The 21880-nt window shown below is 51.9% G+C and overlaps 1 protein-coding gene across 2 annotated transcripts; it reads right to left on the bottom strand.

Moving 5' to 3' along the window:
* Positions 1-1278: 1278 nt before the first annotated feature.
* Ptprn (protein tyrosine phosphatase receptor type N) lies at positions 1279-21149 on the bottom strand. Of its 2 annotated transcripts, none has more exons than XM_070016515.1 (23): positions 20974-21149; positions 19461-19511; positions 19117-19230; positions 17486-17582; positions 15622-15880; positions 15182-15536; positions 14645-14776; positions 12733-12767; positions 10802-11076; positions 10512-10598; positions 10164-10243; positions 9915-9979; positions 9108-9326; positions 8497-8697; positions 8250-8397; positions 8028-8101; positions 7718-7795; positions 7489-7608; positions 6408-6574; positions 2965-3018; positions 2371-2435; positions 2112-2185; positions 1279-1909 (listed from the first exon to the last, which is right to left on the bottom strand). In XM_070016515.1, the coding sequence occupies exons 1-23, from the start codon at positions 21086-21088 to the stop codon at positions 1838-1840; spliced, it is 2937 nt and encodes a 978-aa protein (XP_069872616.1). In that variant the 5' UTR covers positions 21089-21149; the 3' UTR covers positions 1279-1837. The 2 variants fall into 2 exon arrangements, with proteins under 2 accessions (XP_069872616.1, XP_069872624.1); XM_070016523.1 differs by having other exon boundaries at positions 10802-11073.
* Positions 21150-21880: the final 731 nt, after the last annotated feature.

Raw genomic sequence — 21880 nt, 5'->3', positions numbered from 1 at the left:
TGCCTCACACTCAGGCGTAAGCTAGGACACATGGAAGGGCAATAGCTCATCAAGGTTCAAGGGAAAAAAAAGAGCCACTTCCTCCCACTGGCATCCCAAACACAAGGCAAACACCTCAAGTCTACCTGCTGCAACACAGGTAAGTGGACCCCCTACTTCTGTATTCCAGGTAGAGGATCTAGTGTTTTTCTCAAAGCAGAGCAGCAGCCTGCCCTGAAAGAAGGGAGTTTAAAGCCTTCATCCTAAGAGGAAATTGAAAAATGGTTTTTCCTGTACTTCGTTGTTTGAGATGCAGAGCACATTGGAGTTACAGCAGAGCATAGACAGTTTTAGAGGCCTATGCTACACTGGCTGCACCCTTCTTGCTGCCCGTAGAGATGTACTGGTCCTGATTTTCTTTTGAGCCTCAACATGGTAAGTGGCTATAACACCTAACTGGTTCTGGGCCCAAGGCTCTTATTGCTTCATTCGGTGTCCACCACTAGTGTCCAAGGACTCCTCATGACACACAGATGAGGGCTTCTGACATCTCAAAGGTGGCAGACTCTAGGAGCTAGTTAGGGGACAGAGGGAGACCGCTTCCCTTCCCCACGGGTGGAAGCCTGCTCTGGCATTTTACAGGCAGGCCCGCTGGAGACAGGGTTGGCTGCAATGCCACCTCATTTGTGGCGGAATCACCTCCACAGGGCCCAACCTCTATCCCGCAGCACACAAAAGGCTGTTCTTGTAGCCGAAGGGCAGGAAGCAGCTGCCTAAGAACAGGCCAAGCTCTCTGGGCTCCAATCCTCACTCATCCACTTACAAAGTTGTGTTTCCTGGACCAGTGTTGTGCTGTCATCTCTCTTTTTTTGTTGTTGGTGGTGGTCGTGCTGCCTGAACTCTGGGCCTGGGCGCTGTCCCTCAGCTCTAGCTCAAGGCTGGCACTTTACCACTTGAGCCACAGCGCCACTTCCAAGTTTTTCTACTTAGGTGGTGCTGAGGAATCAAATTCAGGGCCTCATGCATGCAAGGCAAGCACTCTACCACTGAGCCACCTTCCTAGCACGCCATCTCTTTATCATAAAGTCATCATTGTTCATGCTTTGGTGAAGATTAATATATGCAAGATTCAACTAATATATCCAAGACACCTTGAAGCTTTTTGGGCACAAAGAAGCATGATGGGGAGAAATTAAAAAAGAACTGCCACATTGTGAGGCACTGATATTCAAACCTGGGCTCCTACGGGCCAGCCCAGCTATGCTTGAGTCTGGAAGCACAGCAGACAAGAAATGCACAAGGGGCTAGTTTGCAGCTGCACAGACAACACACTAACTTTATTCACATTGATACAAAAGTAGATTTTTCTAGAAAGTTCTCTTGTGCTAGAGGGAGAGGGGTTGAGCAGCCCATTGCAGGAGAGCAGTGGGGGAGCCACCAGTGGACAAACAGGGCAGGGTGCTAGCATGGGGATCAAGGCTGCAGGTCAGCGACAGCAGGGCTGGGAAAGCAGATACACATCCTCCTCCTGGATTGGTACCGCAGGCCAGGAGGTCCTCAGAACCACGATAGAGTAGCGAGGAGAAGCCCAGTACTCAGGCAGGACAAGGCTCTGAGCAGACTTTCTGCTCATTTCCTCTTTGCTCCTTCTGGCAACTGCCAGCCAGCCCTCCAGGGCTCAGGCATGTGGGAGGCTGGATAGGCCCGCCCCTTCCTGCTTTCCCTCCCATGCTGCCCTGGGAAGGGCAGGGAGTGCCCAAGAGGGAAAGTGGATAGGGGCTGAGGAGTGGGTACACAGACAGGTGCTCACACAGGCAGGGAATGGAGTCTAGGTGGCCTGCTAAGGGGTCCTGGGCTCTCACTGGGGCAAGGCCTTGAGGATGGCATTCACTTCCTCTGCCACGGCTGTCAGAGCAAATTCAAACTGGTCCTGCAGAAGGCAGTGGGGGGAATGGTTGGGGGAAGTCCTGCCTCTGCTCCTGCTCAGGGGGGCTTTACGGGGGTGGAAGTGCTGGGCAGTTAGGAGGAGGGGCCCTCCTAGGGTAAGGAGAGGCTGCTGGTTTCCCTGGGGGTGGTTCAGTAGGGTTGCTTGGCATAGGTAGTAGGCATAGGGCATAGGGAGACATGGTCACCTTAGAGCGGACGAGGCCAGGCCGCTGGTCACGGACATGCTCCAGTGTGGCAGCAATGTCGATTTCCTTCACTCCTGGAGATGGAGTAGGGCATGGATTGTTCAGGGGTGTCCAGAGGGGACAGGACCCAGAAAGCCTAGGGTCTCCTGGGGCGGGCAGCTTGGAGCATGGGGCGAAGCCTGGATGTGTGACAACCTGCTCCTCCATGAGCTCCTCCATGAGGGCCTGGGCTGCAGGCACCCCAGGACGTGGTCCTTACCTTTAGCCATGCGGTTCAGGACCATATCGACGAGGATGTAGGTACCAGTCCTCCCCGCACCATCACTGCGACAGGAGTTGGGGACAAGCTTAGTGAAGCATCCAGGAGGAGTAGAGACAGAGGGTGGGGACAACACTGGCTGACCTGTTAGGGTTGTGTCCTGGGCAGAGTATGAGTGAGCCAAGCAAGGATGGCAGGAAGGCCTGGCCCCTGGGACTGAGGCCTTGAGCGGCGAGCCTGTGAGCAGCCTATATCCCTGGACACTGAGACGAGTGGAAATGAGAGCTGCAGGGGCAGCCGGAGTGCGTGGGAATGCTGGCACTTTGCAGCGTGGGCCAGCCCTTGCCTCGGCTGACTCTTTGTGGAAAGGACCAGAAAGCAAATATTTCTGACTGGGCCACATACAATCTGTCTCACAACCACTCTTAGCTCATGAACCACTAAAAAGCAGGATGTGCTGGATTTGGCTTGTGGGCTGTCATTTGCTGAACAGATGAGCTTTGTGCACAGGAAGCAGAACCAGAAAAGATGGGAATCAGGAAGGACTCAGCCAAGAGCACCTGGCCTGGGGTGTTCTGTCCCCTTCAGTCTCACCTGCAGTGGACAATGATGGGACAGGAGCGTCCACGGTAGCACTTGTTCACCTTCCTGAAACAAGAAATGGTATGAGGGCCAGTGGCCACCAGCACTGTACACCCACACACACACCCACACTCACACACACACACACAGCCTCACTCTCACTTTCTTCCCCCTCCCTCCCTCTCCTTTCCTTTCCTTCCCTCCCTCCCTCCCTTCCTTCCTTCTCTCCCTCCTTCCCTCTCCCTCCCTCTCTCCTTCCCGCTCCCTCCCTCTCTCCCTCTCCCTTCCTTCCTTCCTTCCTTCCTTTCCCTTTTTTCCCTTCTTTTCTTTCTCCCCTTCTTCCTTCCTTCCTTCCTTCCTTCCTTCCTTCCTTCCTTCCTTCCTTCCTTCCTTCCTTCCTTCCTTCCTTCCTTCCCTCTTTCTTTCCCCAGGATGATTTCTGGGCCTGGGCACTGTCCCCGAGCATTTTTTGCTCAAGGCTAATGCTCTACCACTTGGGCCACAGCTCTTCCAGATTTTTTGGTGGTTAATTGGAGGTGAGTCTCACAGACTTTCCTGCCCAGGCTGGCTTTGAGCCATGATCCTCTCCTGAGTAGCTAGGATTACAGGCATGAGCCAGTGACACCCAGTACTTTCTTCCTTTGGGGCCCGCATGGTCAGGGCAGTGGGAGAAGAACGTGGGAGAAGTGAGTCAGGATTCAAGACAGAGGATGTATAATCATTTATAATCATTGCGTTGGCATGAGCTTTCTTGCTCACTTATGAACTATGTGCTCAAGCTACACACCTGGAACAAGTATCTCAGCTTTCTTGTAAAATAGGGGTGGTAATAATAGTAATCATTTTCTTGTGTTCTCAGGTGATATCCATGAAAAGAACAAAGTGTAGCTGAGTGCTAGTGGCTCACTCCTGTAAACCTAGCTCTTCAGGAGGCTGAGATATGAGGACCCCAGTTCCAAGCTAGCTTGGATAGGAAAGTCCATGAGACTCTTAGCTAAGGGACAGCTCCCAAACCCTGAGTTCAAGCCCTAGTACCAGCATGCACACACATGCACAATATAAAAGAATGAAGTGTAACACCTGGCATGCAGTAAGTGTTCAGTAGATGGCAGCACCTAATAATATATGATATTAACAGTTACTTCTGCTAGAATCCTAGGGAAATAGGCTTTTTGGTGACTTGAGGGCTCCAATGGACTCAGGCCATCTGCCAACCTCTATAACCATGCAGGTCATTCTCCTCCTCGTCTCCTAGTGGTGTGTACCAGCTTGATGTCAGGTCACCCTGTGTGGAGTTGCACTGGCAAACCCTCAACTCTGAATGTTGTGCTGCTGCCTGCGTCTCTGGATCAGTGTGACCTCAGCCTAGGTATCCTGTGGCTGGATTATATTGAGACTTGCTGATGCTGACCACTGCTCAGTAAGGAAAGCTGTTTCTCTCACCCTCAGCGGCCTTGTCTGACTTCCACTGTCCCTTGTGACCTGTCAGCTCTGAGAGTTACTTCCAGACTCTTGGTACCCCTTCTGGGCCAGGATCTTCTTAGATCGTTCCAGAAGCAGCTAGGGATTTAGCAATCTTCCAGCTAGGTGGCCAGGTGAATTTAAATGGTTTGATGGGAGTCCATATGGTGGTCACAAGTTGTTTCTAGTCATTTAGTAATGATAATCAACAGTATCTGGAATCAGCTGAGCCCTTACTGTGTGCTAGGTACTTAAACTAGACTTTATGCATGCACTTTTCCTATTGAATCTCTGCCAATCCCCTAAAGCACATGAAATTGCCTCCTTTCCTTCTCCAGGAAGGTGAAGAATCTTATTTGCACCACTGGCTAAGACCTTTTTCCATTTGCCTTTCATCTGGAGCATCTCACAATTTGTTCTGGGCATTGCATCCCAGCTGCTTTTGCATAATTCTAGTCTAAATCACAGAAACCTTTTAGCTTACCTATGTGGCCTTAAAACAGATCCAGCAGTAGTTCCATTATGATCTTTTCTTTTTTCTTTCTTTTTTTTTTTGGTGTATGTGTGAGTACTAAAGACCTTGTATTCTGCTTTTTGGGTATGGCTGCCTATTACTAGATCCACACCTCTAGTTCTGTCTTTTTGCTAACTAATTGAAGAAAAGAGTCTCCTAGGCTGAGACACTCAGATCTCAGCTTTCCAAATAGCTAGGATTATAGATGTGAGCCACTGACACCTGGCTCCTTTTATTTTTTCCTTGTATAGCTCCCAGGGCCTTGCCCATGCTAGGCAATTGCTCTACCAAGCTGCACACCCAGCATGAGATTTTTTTTTTTAATGTGTGACAAAGGAAATAGCTCCAATTCCTTGGCATTGCTTTCAAGATGGGTCGCAGGCTGCACAGACCCCAGTCAGAGGTTCAATAACTGAACCCAGTTCTTCACCCCCAGCTCTGTTCCTCTGCCCAGCATGAAACCCAAGATAGTCTGGTAAGCAACAGGGACCAAAGGATGGTGCAGTGTGGAGCTACTGCCATAGATAGGGGCTTTTAAGCCACCTGTCTGCATGGGGAAAGACAGGGATACTGGAGGCCTGGCTTGGTCTTAGTTTCAATATCACCAACAGGCTAAATCTCTGTTAGCCTCTGTTCCAGACACCCCTCCCCCCACTGCATGGAATCTGCCACTAACACTTTCAGGCTCCTCCTGGATCCCTTCTCCAACTCTCCTATGTGGACCTTTGGGGTGGTGCCCGGGGCCCGCATGCCCTGTCTGTTCTGTCCATGCAGCTGCCACACCTGCCAATGACCACTTTTGTGACTATGCAACTGGAGTGAGATTTACTAGCTGCAGATCACAAAAATGACACTGGCAGCTGTGAGGGAAGGAGAGAAGGAAAGGAGAGGACAGGGGCAGTGAGGAGGAGAAGAGGGAAGGGCAGAGGAGAAGAGAGACAGGCTGAAAAGGGGGGAGACGGAGGGAGATGGGAAAACATTTGAAGTAGGGAAGAGATTGAGGAGGGAAGGAAGGGTGTGGAGAGTGAGAAATGGAGATAGAAAAAGACATTGATAGAAATAGAAGGATGGGGAGATGAGAGAAAAAAAAAAGAGAGGGAGGAGGGAAAGGGGACAGAGACAGGGATAGATATGGAATGAGACCTAGGGAAAAGCAAGACAGGGGATAGAGTCGGGGGCCACAGTGCAGGAGAAACTAAAATGAGCTAAAAATGAGTTGCTTCTTTTTGCAGGAAAGCAGGTAAAGAAGCATTCAGACACAGGAATGCAGGGAGAAAAAGAGAGAGGCAGAACAGCAGTATGAGACCAGACACAGGACTGGGGCAAGACCTAGCCAGACAGAGCATCAGTCTTGGTTTTGGGGAGGGTGGTGGAAGAAGCGGTCAAGGTTCTGGGCAGCTCTGTGCCAAGGCTCCTCTGAGCCAGCCTGGCATGGCGCACGGGCATGGCGCACAGGCATGGCGCACGGGGGCCCACTCACCTGCGGAAGTCCAGCAGCGGCCGGGTGGAGGCGGGAGTGCCCTCTGCCGGCCAACTGAGGAAGTGGAACTGCGTAAGGGTGCGCGTCTCTTGGGTCTGCACGTTCTTCAGGTAGAAGCTCCGCACCAGGAAGTCCTCGCACCAAATGTGCTCCGACACCAGGTTCACCTGCGGACACCACCCAGGTCTGAGCCCCAGATGGGGCGCTCCAGCCTCCACCCACGCTCAAGACTTCCTAAGCTCTCAGAATCCTCCCACTTCCCAGGCAGTTTACATCCTAAATCCTCCAGGAAATGTGCCCACTCAACTCTTCCCAGCTGTCCCCAAGAACCCTGGCTGTTTAAATACTGCTTAGATAACAGGTAGTGTTTCCATCCAGATAGGACGATTACTCTGGGCATCTGGAGCTCAGAGTTTCTTCTTCCTCTTTCTCCCAGGTGTATGTACCAAAGTGTCTGCTACATGATCCATAAATTTTGATGAAATTCTATATTCTCAGTGGTTTTTTAAAAAATTACCTACTAGCAGGACCAATGAAAGGCTTAAAAAAGAAGTTGAGTGCTCAGTTGGTGACAGAAAAACTGATTTCTCCAGCTGACCTGTGATGAGAAATTTATTACCTTCCCTCATTTGTTTGGGATTTCTTTTTTCCATTCCTTGATTTGCCTGTCTGCCCAATTCCCTCCTACCTCTCTTCTCTCCCAGAGAGAGAAAAAAGTTTGTTTCTATTTTACATAAGCAATATATGCAACTGGTGACATTTCTCTCTTTGCTTTTGTCACCAGGAAATTCAGAGCTATATTAGGTTCAATGAAAGGAGGTCTTAAGTTCCAATATACTTATTTTCCCCCATCTCACATATTTAGTGCTCCTATGAGTGGTTTTATTTCCATACCTTTATCAGATGTCCCTACAAATGCCTTTGACCTTAGGATATGCAGGCACAAATATGTATGTGTATGTTTGTGAAGCTATGCATTGTATGTACATTTAACTTTTGCACAGGCATACATTCAAATGTGAGGAGGCCGCCACCCATGTTCTCCACTCCCATTGCCCCCTTGCTGTGGGCTCCTGCTAACCTCATATACATGGTAGAGGGAGGAGCCCTCATCTGGCCAGTAACGGTCACACTGCTTGACGCCATCTTCCACCAATGGGGTCAGCATGACGATGACGGTACAGCCGCTCTCCCATACCATCTAGGGACAGATCCAAGTTAGCTTCACTCTAGCCTCCCTGGGATCTGGATGGCCACAAGGGCCCCAGGTCCCTGGAGAGGCCACTAACGTCCCCACTCCACGAGCCTACCTGCCAGAAGTCTGCAATGGTATGGGACAACGGTCCCTGTGTGGCTATGTAGGCCGGCATCCTGGGGTCATGCTCGATCTGGAGGCAGGGAGGATATATCATGAGCCAGAATGGGAGACGCCACTATGCAGAAGTCTGGTGCAAGGGCCTGGACCAAATGGATGGTCGACCGAAGCTTCCATTGAAGCTCCTGTTTCATTGGTAGGATACAGTCCACAAATCCAAAAGTGGGAGGCAACCACAGGGGATGGAGCAAAGAGAGGCAAGATGGGGCCAGGGCAAGTTGGGGGCTTGAGTCAGGACCACTTACAATGGGGCTGGCATTGATGTAATCGCTCCGAGAAGGACTGCTTTCCACCTTCAACTTGATGCGAGCATGGTCATCTGTACATCCCAACCCAAACAGGATTCTGGTCACTGGAGTCTTCACACCACCTCTGCCATGCATATTGGGTGGAGCACCGCCCCTTCCCAGAAGCCCTTTCAGCGCTCCCAGTAGAGATGGTGGGGCAGGGCTGGCCAGCTCACTTACAGGGCAGGAAGTCAGGATGGCGGTTCTTCTTGATGTTGCCTTCGCTTTGGGCAGTGGCACAGGTGTTTGGCTCCGCTTGGTAGGCACACAGGGCCTGCCACTCCTTGGCCAGGCGGTCTCGGTTCCGCAGGTGGTCCTCCATGTATGCCTGCGGGGGCACCACAGCCTGGCTTTGGCCCACACCGCCAGTCCTGCCGTTCCCACCATCCTGCTCCCTCCCCATGCTGGACTTGGCCCCTTTCCTGACCAGAATCATGTGTCCTGTAGAAATGTCCATGTTGGCCTGGGCAGGTTCCTCGCACCAGGATGGCGTGCTGCTGTGGGAGCTGGGGCTGGCCTGGGCTGCGTCACTGAACTGTGAGGACACGCTGCTCACTCGAGAAGGCTCGGGAGGACCCTCTGATCGGTTGAACAGGGACTTTGTGGCCATGTGCTGACGACACAGGTCCTGTAGGATCAAGGAAAGTTCAAGTGGGGATTCAGGGTAGGGGGGCCCTGAAGCTGTTCAACAGGGCCTTGAGTTCAAGTCTGAGTCTTTAAACTTGTTTTTGGTTGACTTTAAATGAGCCATGTCTCCTCTGGGAGGAAGGTTTGACCTCTTCCCTTTCATCGTCTTCTGCTTGGATGTGCTTGTGACAAGACAGTACACAGTGGATGTCAGGAAATCACAGAATTGGGAAGAATCTCAGAGACTATTTGCTTCCGGCTTCTGCCCATCCAACCAATGGCCCATAATACCCCTGCTTGGGCCTGGACACTGCCAAGGATGGCAGGTCATCCCGCTGTTCCACTCTCACCCTCACTCCGTACAAGACCCAGGTCCCCACGCCCAGTCCTCACCCCCGCCCCTCACCATACCTGGTACTCAAAAGTAGTATCACCATGGGCCCCCTCGGGTCCAAGGGCTGCCAATCGCTCCTTGTCCCGCTGCCGAGCATGCTGGCGCAAACACAGCGCCACTGCCAAGGCCACCAGTAGCCCAGCAACACCTGCCAGGGCCACCAGAGTCAGCAGCACTGAGCGCATTGGAGAGGTGCTGTGGGCTGGCCGGGGAAGGACGGAAGCTGCCTCCTCCCTCTGTGGGAACAAAGTTAGATTGGGGGGGGCAGACAGTAGTTGGGGGAGACCTCACTACTCCTTACCCCTGTCCCATGCCCTTATCCCACTACGACACCGCCTGGGGCAAAGCTGTGAGGGCAGGAGTATGGGAGTTAACAGGCAGAAGGCTCAGATTGTCCTCAATTTCCACCAGACCAACTCAAGTGCCAGAAACATGGTGAGTGAACCTTGTCAGGAGGGTTTCCATTAAATGATCCATGTGGAGAAGTGGAGAGGGGACACAAGGAATAGATGGTTAGAATGTGAGACAGCAGGGCTGGATACAGAATAGAAACATATTTTGAGTATAATGTCCTCCCTTGGCAAGGTTTTCCCTCAAAATGTAATGGCTTGAAGAGGCCTACGGTTTAAGCATAGGTCTTCCTATATAAGGCTGGTCCTGCAGAGGGGCCACTGGGGCCACCTGGTGGTCAGATAGAGAATTGTATGGGGAGGGGCTTGTTGGTTAAGGCAGTAGGCCAGAGAGCTTCCCATCAAGTTTGCCTTCACCTCTTGTGGGCAGTGTCAGGCTCTTTGGCTTTGAGGGATTCTCCAGTTAGTGCCTACCTGTCCCACTCCAGTCTGCAAGATCTGGAGTCCCGTCTGTGCTTCCAGTTCAGACTTCACTAGTCCTGCAAAGAGGATGCAGGTCAGGCTTTCTCCAGCCCCCTGTGGTCTCCACCCTATGTAGTCCTATGCCAGGTGGCAGGCAGGCCCGTGTGGACTGGGAATATTTCAAGGGAGCATCAGCCACAGACTGGGTATTAGGTCTGGGGCTGGGAACAAGCCTGGGCTTGAGGTTGGGGTGGTATTTACCAGCTTGCTGGGTCACATCTGCCAATGACAGGTTCTGTTCATTATGCCGGATTCGGAAGGTGAGAGCTGGTCCCACCACACTGCCAAACAGGAGCTAGGTTACTACCTCAGCCCCCGCCTTGGCCTCAGACTTTAAAAGAAGCTAGCTCTATTGGAACAGGTCAGGGTACTCCACAGTGGTGTCTGGTGATTTGCAGAAACTGGATGGGGCTGGGTGTGCCTCTACCTTCATGTAGCATCTCTGACTATGCAAAACTTGTCTTCCCTTCCTCCCCAACTCCCTTCAGCACCACCGTGCTCAGGCATGCCTCCAGACCCCTGCCTGCTCCACCAGGATCCCAGCCCCACCTGATGTTGATGAAGCTGCCTGAGGACACGTGCACATGCTCGGCCAGGAGCTCCAGCAACTTCACTCCTGCAACCAGGCTCAGGGGCCTGGAGGAAGGAAGCACACAAGAGGGAGGAGGAGAAGACTCAGCATCACTTTGTTGAAACAGGCCACCTCCAGGGGTGCAGGGCTGCCCACCACCTCCCAGACCTTTGCACATCTGGATTTCTGCTCTCTGCTTCCTGCCAGGCAAGTCAGCCCATTTTCTAAGATAGTCTGCCAGAAGATTTCCCCAGATGGGAGTCCTTACTTCTGGTCCGTGACGATGTAGCCATACTCTTCCGCTGCTGGCCGAGCTGAAGGCTGCCCCACTACTGTGGGCTGGCTCTGGCCCAGTGGGCTTTTCTTCTCCAACAGGACAAGTGGGACTCCTGGGGGACTGTTAGCTTTGGGAGGCTCAGAGGAGCCAGGGATCAGCTGGACCTTATTAGAGGTGGAGCTGGCAGTGGGGTGTCCAGGCAGGGAGGGCATGGGGGGTGGAGGCGCTGCTGTGTCTCCACCCTGCATTTGGTCCTCCGTTGTCTGCTAGAAGAAAGGATGGGGGTGTGGCCTCTAGTGAGTGGCAAGAGGAAGACCTACACTCTGGGGCTTTCAGTTCTCTACTGTGGAGATTAGAAATTGGTTAGCCTTGTATCGCCAAGGTCTCGTGCAGTTTTGGGGAGAGAGTTTAGCCAGAAAATGCAAGTCAATGTGGATAAATGGATGAATACAGGATTGAATGAATGAGGTCTATAAATCCACAGATGGGGTTGGGGTGGAAGGGGACTCTGGAACCTGAAAACTGGATGAGGCCGAGGCCGGGCAGGAGGGCAATGGCTTTTAGACTAGTGTTCAGCCACAGCATCTGACAGGTCCAACACCTAAAGCAGAGGCGCACAGCTTCTAGTTATGGGGGGACAGGAGCCTGACTGCTCCCAACTTCCCCTGTGCCAAAGGAATCCTCAGAGCATGGATCCATGAAAGGATCCTAGCAGAAAAAGGAGTGGATCAAGAATTCTGCCTTGCTGGGAAGGTGGCTCAGTGGTAGAGTGCTTGCCTTGCATGCATGAGGCCCTGGGTTCAATTTTTCAGGACCACCTAAGCAGAAAAAGCCAGAAGTGGTGCTATGGTTCAAGGGGTAGAGGGCTGGCCTTGAGCTGAAGAGCTGAGGAACAGCGTCCAGGCCCCACAACCAACCAAAAAAATAATAATAATAAAAAGAATTGTTTTGTAAAGCTAGGTGCTCACACCTGAAATCTTAGGTACTCAGGGGGCTGAGATCTGAGTACTGATATTTAAAGCCAGCCCAGGCAGGAAAATCTGTGATTCTTATCTCCAATTAACCATAAAAATAAAGCAAGAAATGGAAGTGTAATTCAATTGGTAGAGTTCTAGCCTTGAGAAAAAAAAATGTTAAGGGATGGTACCTAGGCCCTGAGTTCAAACCCCAGGACTGGCACAAAGTAAAAAGAATTCTGGCCAGGTGCCAGTGACTCATCTTAGCTACCCAGGAGGCTGAGATCTGAGGGCTGAGGAGAGAAAAGTCTGTGAGCCTCTTATCTCCAATGAATCACAGAAAAAGCTGGAAGTGGAGCTGTGGCTCAAATGGTAGAGCACAAGCTTTGAGCAAAAGAAGCTCACGGACAGTGCCCAGGCCCAAGTTCAAGCTCCAGGACCAGAAATAATAATAATAATAATAATAATAATAATAATAATAATAATAATAATAATAATAATAATAATAATAATAATTGTGTCTTCTACTCTCAGCTGTGCTAACAAGTTGATGTAAGACCAGAGGCAATGATTCAAAGTCTTTGGGCCGGGGCTGGGAAGGTGGCTCAGTGGTAGAGTGCTTGCCTTGCATGCATGAGGCCCTGGGTTTGATTCCTCAGCACCACATAAGCAAAAAGAAAAAAGCTGGAAGTGGCGCTGTGGCTCAAGTGGTAGAGCACTAGCCTTGAGCTGAAGAGCTGAGGGACAGCGCCCAGGCCCAGAGTTCAGGCCCCACGACCGGACCCCCCCACAAAAAAAAAGTGTTTGGGCCATCATTTCCCCAAAATGATATACTAGAGGATATGGAATTTGGACTCTGCTCCCACCCTCCCAATCATGAGATTTAAATTTCACCAAAAGGAGGGGGTAGATGGATGGTGTCCACTGCCATGGGACCTTTACAGGTTAGGAAAGTTAGAAACTCACTTTCTTGACATCAGCTCCAATATTTACAGCCCCACCTGAGGAGACAAAAAAAGTCATGAGTGTAAGGAAAGGGTCAAGGTTGAAGTCCATGCAACACAGAGAGGAGAGAGGACCAGACTCCATGAGCCTGTTCCATCTGCTGTGGCCTCTTTAGTCAGTTGGCTGGAGACACTGGCAATATCCCATCCCAAGCATGGCCTCATTCTTCTTTACATCTGGATTTATAAGTTAGTTTTATAAACCTCTCCCTTGGTCACTCGCTGTAGTTTCCAAAGGGACACTTTGTTCAGTCCTTCCTCTGTCCATCCCTCAGCTCTGGGCTAATTTCCTTCAGCCTCATTAGCACCAATCCATCCCCCACAGAACCCAGACCACTTGCCCATACTAAACAAGCATCCAAACACCTCATTTCATCCTCAGCCCCAAACTACCCCCTCTTGATGCCTCCTTCTTTCCATATACACCCTTTATTGGTCTCTTCTTCCATTACTTTTTTTTTTTTTTTTTTTGTGGGTCGTGGGGCTTGAACTCTGGGCCCGGGTGCTGTCCCTCATCTCTTCAGCTCAAGGCGAGCGCTCTACCACTTGAGCTACAGTGCCACTTCCGGTTTTCTGGTGGTTTATTGGAGATAGGAGTCTCACGGTCTCTCCTGCCCAGGCTGGCTTTGAACCGCGATCCTCAGATCTCAGCCTCCTGAGTAGCTAGGATTACAGGCATGAGCCACCAGTGCCCGGCTATCTTCTTCCATTACTTTTATCCTCTGTTCTTTTCCTGGTCTGACTCCTCAGCTCTTCATTTTACACCTTTGTTCTCTGCTGCCAATGGCCCTGTATCTTAAAAGAACTTTCTTCTCTTGATCTTGACCATGACTCTTTCTCTCCAGGAACCACATTTCATGTGTGTGTGTGTGTGTGTGTGTGTGTGTGTGTGTTGTTGTTGTTGTTTATTTGTTTTTGTGGGCACCATCCTTGAGAACTACTAGCTCTACCACTTTGAGCCATAGCACCACTTCCAGTTTTCTGGTAGTTTATTGGAGATAAAAGACTTTCCTGCCTGGGCTGGCTTTGAACCGTGATCCTCAGATATCAGCCTCCTGAGTAGCTAGGATTACAGGCATGAGCCACCAACACCCAGCTTTTTTTTTTTTTTTTTTTTTAAATTTCATGGGGCTTGAACCTCTGGGCCTGGGCACTGTCCCTGAACTCTTCAGCTCAAGGTGAGCACTCTACCACTTGAGCCACAGTGCCAGTTCCAGTTTTCTGGTGGTTAATTAGAGATAAGAGTCTCACGGACTTTCCTGCCTGGGCTGACTTTGAACTGTGATCCCTAGATCTCAGCCTCCTGAGTAACTAGTATTTTTGGGGGGGGGGTCTGGTCATAGGGCCTGAACTCTGGGCCTGGGCGCTGTCCCTCAGCTCTTCAGCTCAAGGCTAGCGCTCTACCACTTGAGCCACAGTGCCACTTCCGGCTTTTTTCCTTTTTCTTATGTGGTGCTGAGGAATCGAACCCAGGACCTCAGGCATGCAAGGCAAGCGCTCTACCACTGAGCCACCTTCCCAGCCCCCATGAGTAGCTAGTATTATAGGCATGAGCCACTGGCACCCAGTGTGGGTTTTGTTTTGTTTTTTTTTTTGCCAGTCCTAGGGCTTGAACTCAGGGACTGGGCACTGTCCCTGAGCTTTTCATGCTCAACGCTAACACTACCACTTGAGCCACAGAGCCATAGTTCAAAGCCAGCCGGCCACTTTTCTGTTTATGTGATACTGAGGAATCGACCCCAGGGCTTCATGGATGCTAGGCAAGCACTCTCCCACTAAGCCACATTCCCAGCTCTTCATATGGTTTTTGAGAAGTGGAGCAAGAGGCCTCTAGTAGAGTTTAGAGCTGCTGATTTTGCCACCTGGATACTTACCCAGATTTCTTCCTGCACCCTTGGGCAGCAGCTGAAGCAGAGTCAAGAGGGTGGAGAGCTGCTCAGGGGTCAGCTGCCGTAGCTCCACCCCATAGCCTGCCAGCACAGTAGCCAGTCTCTGCAGGGTCCCATCTGCTGAGAGCCAGGTACAGACCTTAGGGCTGAGGGTGGGATGAACTTGGCGGGGTAGGATGGGAGACTGGGATAAGATGACTAAGAACTCTCAACTACTAGGATACTGGTACGCCCCTGGCCTGCCCTTGTGAGCACTTTGAGGGAAAGAACTCTGTGAGCTAACACCAAACTCCAGGCCCAGCATGGACATCTGGATTAGTCATTTGTAGGAGTCATGTCAGCTCCTGAGCCCACTGTACTCTGGCTAGGCTAGTGCGGGCGTAGACTGGCTTGTCAGTAGACATTAACTGTGTGAATGATTTCAGGGACAAGTAACACATGTGTGAATAATCAGGAAAGAATCCCTGTGGTTCTCCCAAAGCTGCCTCCACAGGCAGGCAGGTAGGGACTGAAGACTGTTACCTGGCTGCACTGCTGGGGAGGAGGGCTTCTCTTCCTGAGCTCCTGGTCCTTCCTCCTCATAGCCCTCTGAGGAGTCCTCTGCTGGGCTGTTGCCCCCTGGTTCTGGTAACCTTGGTGCCCTGGCCCTGTTGGCTGCTGGCAACTCCTGGGTCAGGTAGAGCAGCCCTGAGTCCTGGAAGAGCTGAGCAGGTGAGGGCCCTGGAAGGTCCCTGTAGGAGTGGCCAGGGTGGGCCCCAAACATGGTCTTGGACGTAGTTCTGCTGAAGAGGGCAGGAGTTTCAGTCTTGGGTAGAGGGCCAACACTGACCATTCCTGTGGAGCTCTCCGAGCCCCGGGAGCCATCCCGAGAGCCAAACTGTGGGAAAGCAGAGATCTGGGTAAGAGCAGAAGGCAGGACTGGGAAGACTGGGGTTGGGGTAGTTCCAGAGTCAAGGGCTCACCTGCTGGAACAGGTAGGGCTGCAGCAGACCAGGTTCATAACTCAGAGCAGGGTGGGGAGGCTGCGGGGGCAGCAACAGATGCTCCAGGAGAGGGGGCAGCAACTCAGTCTGCAGAGGGGACAGGGGGGAGCCAGCCCCAGCTCCACCCCCACCTGCTGGAGGTCGAGGAAGCCCCTGGGCAGCAGGGGCGGAGCCAGTGGGGATACCCTGTAAAAGCAGCTCCCCAGCGGGATCAGGTCTCCTGGACACCATGCCAGATCTGGGGAGGAAAAGCAAAGTGTATGTGTGTGGGGGGGGGGGGGGGGGACTTCTAAAACGGAGATGGTAGGAGTCAGACAGGCTTAGGATTTTAGAGAAAGTCTGATCTCTTAATAAATGTGGTGGGGCCAGTTCTGGTAGTTCACCCTTGTAATCCTGGATATGTAGGAGGTAAGGCTTGGAAGGACAAAGCCTGTGTGGACAAAAAGACCGTATTCCAACAACCATGCTGGATTTGGTGGTTCTTGCCTGTAATCATAGCTACAGAGGAAGTAGAAGTAAGAAATCATGGTCTAAAGCTGGCTCTGGGCAAAAATAAGACCCTATCTAAAAGATAAATGAATAGCAAACAGGGGTGTGACTATGGCCCTGAGTTTAAAACCCTAGGCACAGCATAAAAAGCAAAACAAGAAAAGGAAGAAATGAGAAAAAGTAGGCCACAAAGGCACGGGGATGAGCCAGGCCTGGGTTGAGATGTCTACCTCCTGAGTAAGCATGCTTGCATATGTGACACACAGCTGCAAAGGCTAGGGAGGTGTGGGGCGGAAGAATGGGAGAACAAGAGCAGGGAAGGCAGCCAGAGCCACCAGATGGACTGTGGCTGCAGTGTGTGTCCCAGCTGTGTCTGTGTCCTGTGTCCCCACGCCTGGCTCTCCAAGTGTATGTTCAAGCATTTAAACCCCCCACCTTCCCTTTTAAATGTGAGTTCTTCATCTGGTGTCACCACCTGAGCTCCACAGACAAGACTCATGTCTTTTCCTACATTTTGCAGGATCTGAATAGAGCCTCTGGAGGCCCTAGCCACAGGAAGATGATGGTTCCCCCTGCCAGAAATGCCCTACCTAGTACAGAAACTCAACATGACACTACTTCACCGGAGGAAATTCTGTTCACCCATGATGACTGCTGTCATGCTTCTGCAAGTGGCAACATTTTTCAAAGAAGATATATGAGCTTGTTTGCTCAAGGCTAGAGCTCTATGACTTGAACCACAGCTCTACACCTGGCTTTTTGGTGGTTAATTGTAGATAAGAATGCTTCATGGACTTTCTTGCCCAGGCTGGCTTTGAACCATGATCCTTAGATCTCAGCCTCCTGAGTAGCTAGGATTACAGGTATGAACTACCAGCACCCAACTCTTAAAGGATTTTTTTGGGGGGTGGTGGTGGTCATCGTGGAGCTTGAACTCTGAGCTGGAGTGCTGACCCTGAGCTCTTCAACTCAAGGCGAGCACTCTACCACTTGAGCCACAGTGCCCCTTCCAGTTTTCTGGTGGTTAATTGGAGATAAGAGTCTCACAGACTTTCCTGCTCAGGTTGGCTTTGAACTACGATCCTCAGATTTCAGCCTCCTGAATAGCTAGGATTATAGGCATAAGCCACCAGCACCTGGCCTTTAAAGGATATTTTTAAAGTCCTGTTTTTCTGTATCCACAGAGAGCTCAGCTCCTACTCATATAATAGCATGTAAGAGAGAGACTGTTCCTGAGCATGTACCTGAACTCCAGCCTGTTGACCTTGGTTTCTTTCTTCTTGTTCCTTATGGTCCATCAGGAAGACCACACCACCAGCCTCAGCCCCATGGATTGTGGAGAAAGGTTGCTTACCTGTCCTTTGGACGGGACTCTGGAGGACGAAGCCTGGGAATGCGCTCCATCTCCTGGGAGATTATATACTGGGTGAGGTCATCATGCCAGGACAATCCTGTCAGGGGAAGGAGAAGATGAGGTTAGCTCAAGAGTCTAGGGGCCTGAGCTGGGCCTGGTTAGGATTATAGACATAGTCTATAATCCTAGATCCTCAGGAGGCTGAGAGCTGAGGATCAGAGGTTTTGTTGTTGTTGTTTTTTTTGCCAGTTCTGGGGTTTGAACTCAGGGCATGGGTACTGTCCTTGAGCTTCTTTGCTCAAGGTTAGCACTCTACCACTTGAGCCACAGCACCATTTCTGGCTTTTTAGAGGTAAGCGTCTCATGGAATTTTCTGACTGGGCTGGTGTCAAACATCTGTCCTTAGATCTCAGCCTCCTGAGTAGCTGGGATTACAGGTGTGAGCCATCACTGCCTGGCTCTGATCCTCAGTTATACTTGTGAAGTGAGAATAATGCATATGTCATAGGATTATTACAAAGGCCAAATACGATGAGGAAAATGTAAATCCTCAGAAAATTCTAAAGCACTGTGCAACAATGTTCAGTTACATCATCCTTGTGGTTGTCATTATCATGATCATGATCAACATCACCATCACCACCACCACCACCTCCACTACTGCCGCCGCCATCCTTTTCACTATCCCATCCTGAGAAGATTTTTTTAAATTTTTGCTTGTCCTGAGACTTGAACTCAGGGACTCAGTGCTGTCCCTGATCTCTTTTTGCTCTACCTCTTGAGCCACAAGTCCACTTTGAGCTTTTTGGGAGCTAATTGGAAGAGGTTTGTAGCCTTTCCTGCCCAGGTTGGTTTTGAACCTCGATCCTCATGTCTCAGCCTCGTGAGCAGTTAGGATTAGAGGCATGAGCCACAGGTACCCAGCTCCTGGGAAGATTTTCTGTTAGACCCTTTACCCTATGAAACCCAGCTCTCAGGAAAGGTCACCTATTGTAAAGAAATAACCTTCTACTCTCCATCCCTATTCTTTCTGTTCTGCTCCTGACTCATGTTCTGGGATCTATCAACATCTAAACCTGCCTTCTTGCCTGTGAACAGGAGAACAATCAGTGTTCCTTTTTAATGTCAATCGTTCCATTTAAGCATCCCCCCTCACCTACTCAGGAACACCTTCCCTGCAATTCTGCCCCATTTCCCACACAGTTCTGTTTCCTGATGAATTATTCCCATTAGCACACAAATGTGACTTGTTTTCTTCCATCTTAACAACAGCACTGTTTGATTCCACTTCCCCTTCAGCCTATTTCCCACATTTGACCTATTTCTTTGCAGCAAGACTCCTTGAAAGACTGACATATCTTGGCTGTGACCAATTCCTTTCCTCAAATTTCCTCTTAATCCACTGTGCTCTGGACTTTATTCTATTACGGTTGCTGTCTTAAAGGTTGCCAGTGACTTCTGCACACCTAAATCCAGTGTCCCCTGTCAGAACCTCTCCTCTCAGCAAGTTCTGGATAGAGACTACAGAGGTGGGTGAGAAATGAGAACTCTTTGGGTCAGGTGGTCCTTCCCTTTCCCGCCCATATCTAACCAAGTTCTGATCTCTCTACTCCAAGGCACACAGACCTCACCTTGGGACATGAGTTGTCGAAGCACACCTTGTAAGCGTTGGAGAACTGGAGAAGTGACTTGCAGCAGAGGTCGGGCCTGCCCCACGCCCGTCTGACACTGTCCAAACAAGCCATCTAAGTCAGACCACAAAAGTGATGTTATCAGGGGCTTGGACAAGAGGTCTTTCAGAGTCAGATTGTAAATGAACAGTGTTCTTTCCATCTCCTCTGCTGGCTTTAAGGCTCTGCTCTTTTCTCTGCCCTAGCCTAGTCCCCTTTCTAGGATACCTCTCAACTTGTTTTTTATTATTACTCCCTACCCCCTTGCCCAGGTCTTGTGAACCCTATGCCTGGGCCTCACTTACCCTGAATACAGACTTCAAGGTGAGAGCAGAGTCTTCGGTCAAACAGACAGCCTATAAAGGGACAGGTGAGCAGAGGCTCAAACACATACAGAATAGTCACATGAATAGACAGGCTGGGATACAGGGGAACAGACGTAGCCCTCTCTTTTATTCTAAGGATGGCTTTAAATGGAAGGGCAGAAGGATAGCAGGGGAAGATGAGTAGAATGTGTGTGTGTGTGTGTGTGTGTGTGTGTGTGTGTGTGTGTGTGTGTGTGTGTGTCTAGTACTGGGGCTTGAACTCAGGGCCAGCACACTCTTAGCATTTTTGCTCAAGGCAGGTGTGAACCACCAGTGCCTGGCTCTATCTAGAATTCTTAAAAGCAGAAACACGTGGGATCTGGCTTTGAATTTTAAAGACTCTAGTCAAGGCCCTAAAAAGCTTCCATTTGCTTAACTAAGAGTTGAGGAAAAGAGTTTCAAGTGCGTTGGAGGGAGGGAGTGGAGGTGGAAGATCGTTAACTTCGGAGGATTCGGGGCCAGATTCAGAAGGAAGAGGTACTTCTCCAAAAGCGCCCTAACTAGAATGATCTCAGAAGAGGCGGCACACCACTGGGCGGGGGGAAAGAGGTGGGTGGGCTTGTGCTCGGAGGCAGCCCCTCTCCCCACGCGGCCCCAGGCCCTGGGCGCTGGCGCTGTCCGTGGTGCTGAAGTGTCGGCCTGTCGGCGCCTAGGACTGCCGAGGAGGCAGTTAAGGAGAGGGACAGGTGGCAGGCGAGGAGTCTCCCCAGGACCCGCGGCGTCACAGGAAGCACCCTGCGTTGGCCTCCAAGACCGGGTGGGGGAAAGAGGGCGCCAGATGGCGAGGCTGCGCCCCTACCCCGGTCCCCACCCCCCACCCCCGGCCCGTGAGTCAGCGCTGGTTCCGTGTCCGCACCGACGTGAGTCAGCACCAGGCCTGGCGCTGGGGAGGGGGACGCGGAGGACCCGCCCCCTCCTCATCCTCTTCCGCCCCCTCTCACAGGAGACCGAAGCCGGGCAAGCGTCCTCCCTAGCCTGAAAGAGAAGCCTCAGCCTCTCCCCGGCCGGCCCTCCACTGGCACCCCGAGATCTCCGGGCTCTCTTCTCCCCCCCCACTCGTTGCGCCCCCCCCCCCGCGTCCTCCACTCCTCCATCACTGCTCGCCATCTCTCCCGCGCCCCTTGCCTCTCCCACGGCCTTGGAGCACCTCTCCAAAGCCCCCCGCTGGCGCGCACCCCCGCTCCTCCTTCGGATCCGCTATCTCCCCCCCCCCAGCCCCCTTCCCCTCGGTCCCGCCCGCCCAGCCCCAGCCCCTCCTCCAGGCCTACGCCCCTTTTCCTCCCAGCCTCGCTCTCTTCTTCCTCGCCTCCAGTGCCTCCCGGACCCCGACCCCGAACACGTTCTGCCTGACCTTCTCGCCTTCGAGACGCTTCTCCCGCCCCACCCCCACCCCCTTGCCACCAGCCCCGCACCGTCCCCTCCCTCCCGCCACCCCTCAAGTTTTCCTCCTGACCGTGGGCACTCATGGCGCTGCAGCCCCCCGGGCGGCCGCTCAGCAGCAGGAGGCAGACGAGCAGCCGGAGACCCCCTGGGCCTCCGGGACCCCCAGGCCGCCGCGGGCGCCGCATCTCCCCGGCGCCGAGCGCTCGCTCGCTGCCCCGCCAGTGTGGCGGCGACGCCGGCGGGAGCCTGCGGGGGAGCGAGGCGGGGCCTGCCGCTCCCCACCCCCCTATAAGGCGGGGTCTACACGCCCCTCTCCGGGCGCCTCGGCCAACCGCAGGCGGGGGGTGACGACATCTCCACCCCCGGCTCTTACGCCGATTTGCGTCACAGGTGGCGTCAGAGCCCCATCTTAGCTGGGTGCCTACTCAACCTTGTCCTCCCCCGCCAAATAGTAGACGCTCGCCAGAATTCCCATTTGGTTCCCCCCCACCCCACCCGGCCTCGACCTGCACGCCTCCATCTCCCCGCCCCAGAGTGGTCAAAAGAGCTACAATTCCATGGGGAAAGATACGTGAGTAAGAGAGCCTGAACCCTAAAACGAGGAGCATAAAAGAGAAGAGAATAGAAACTCTTTACGTGCCTTCATCGTGGTTCTGGCGTCATCCTGAAGACCAAGTAGGGTTAGATGTGCGTGCCTGGAATCGGCTCTGAACAGTGCCACCGGCTAGGAGTTTAATTAACTATGGACCGGAGGCTTTCTGAGGCTGGCTGCACCCACCTCAAGGTTGTTGGGAGAATTACCTGGTTAAAATGTTTAAAACTGGGGAGAGGGAGGGAAAGTGGGAGAAAAATGAGGAAGGGGGTAACAGTGTGTGACAAAAAAATGTACTTATGTAACTGTAGCCCTTCTGTACATCACCTTTACAAAAAATATTAAAAAATTACACGTTAAAACCGCGTGGATTGGCACACACCAC

This window comes from Dipodomys merriami, unplaced genomic scaffold (assembly GCF_024711535.1).
Source record: "Dipodomys merriami isolate MVZ:Mamm:240054 unplaced genomic scaffold, mDipMer1.0.p SCAF_1, whole genome shotgun sequence".
In the NCBI taxonomy this organism is placed as follows: Eukaryota; Metazoa; Chordata; class Mammalia; order Rodentia; family Heteromyidae; genus Dipodomys; species Dipodomys merriami.
This window is presented reverse-complemented; position numbering and strand designations above follow the sequence as displayed.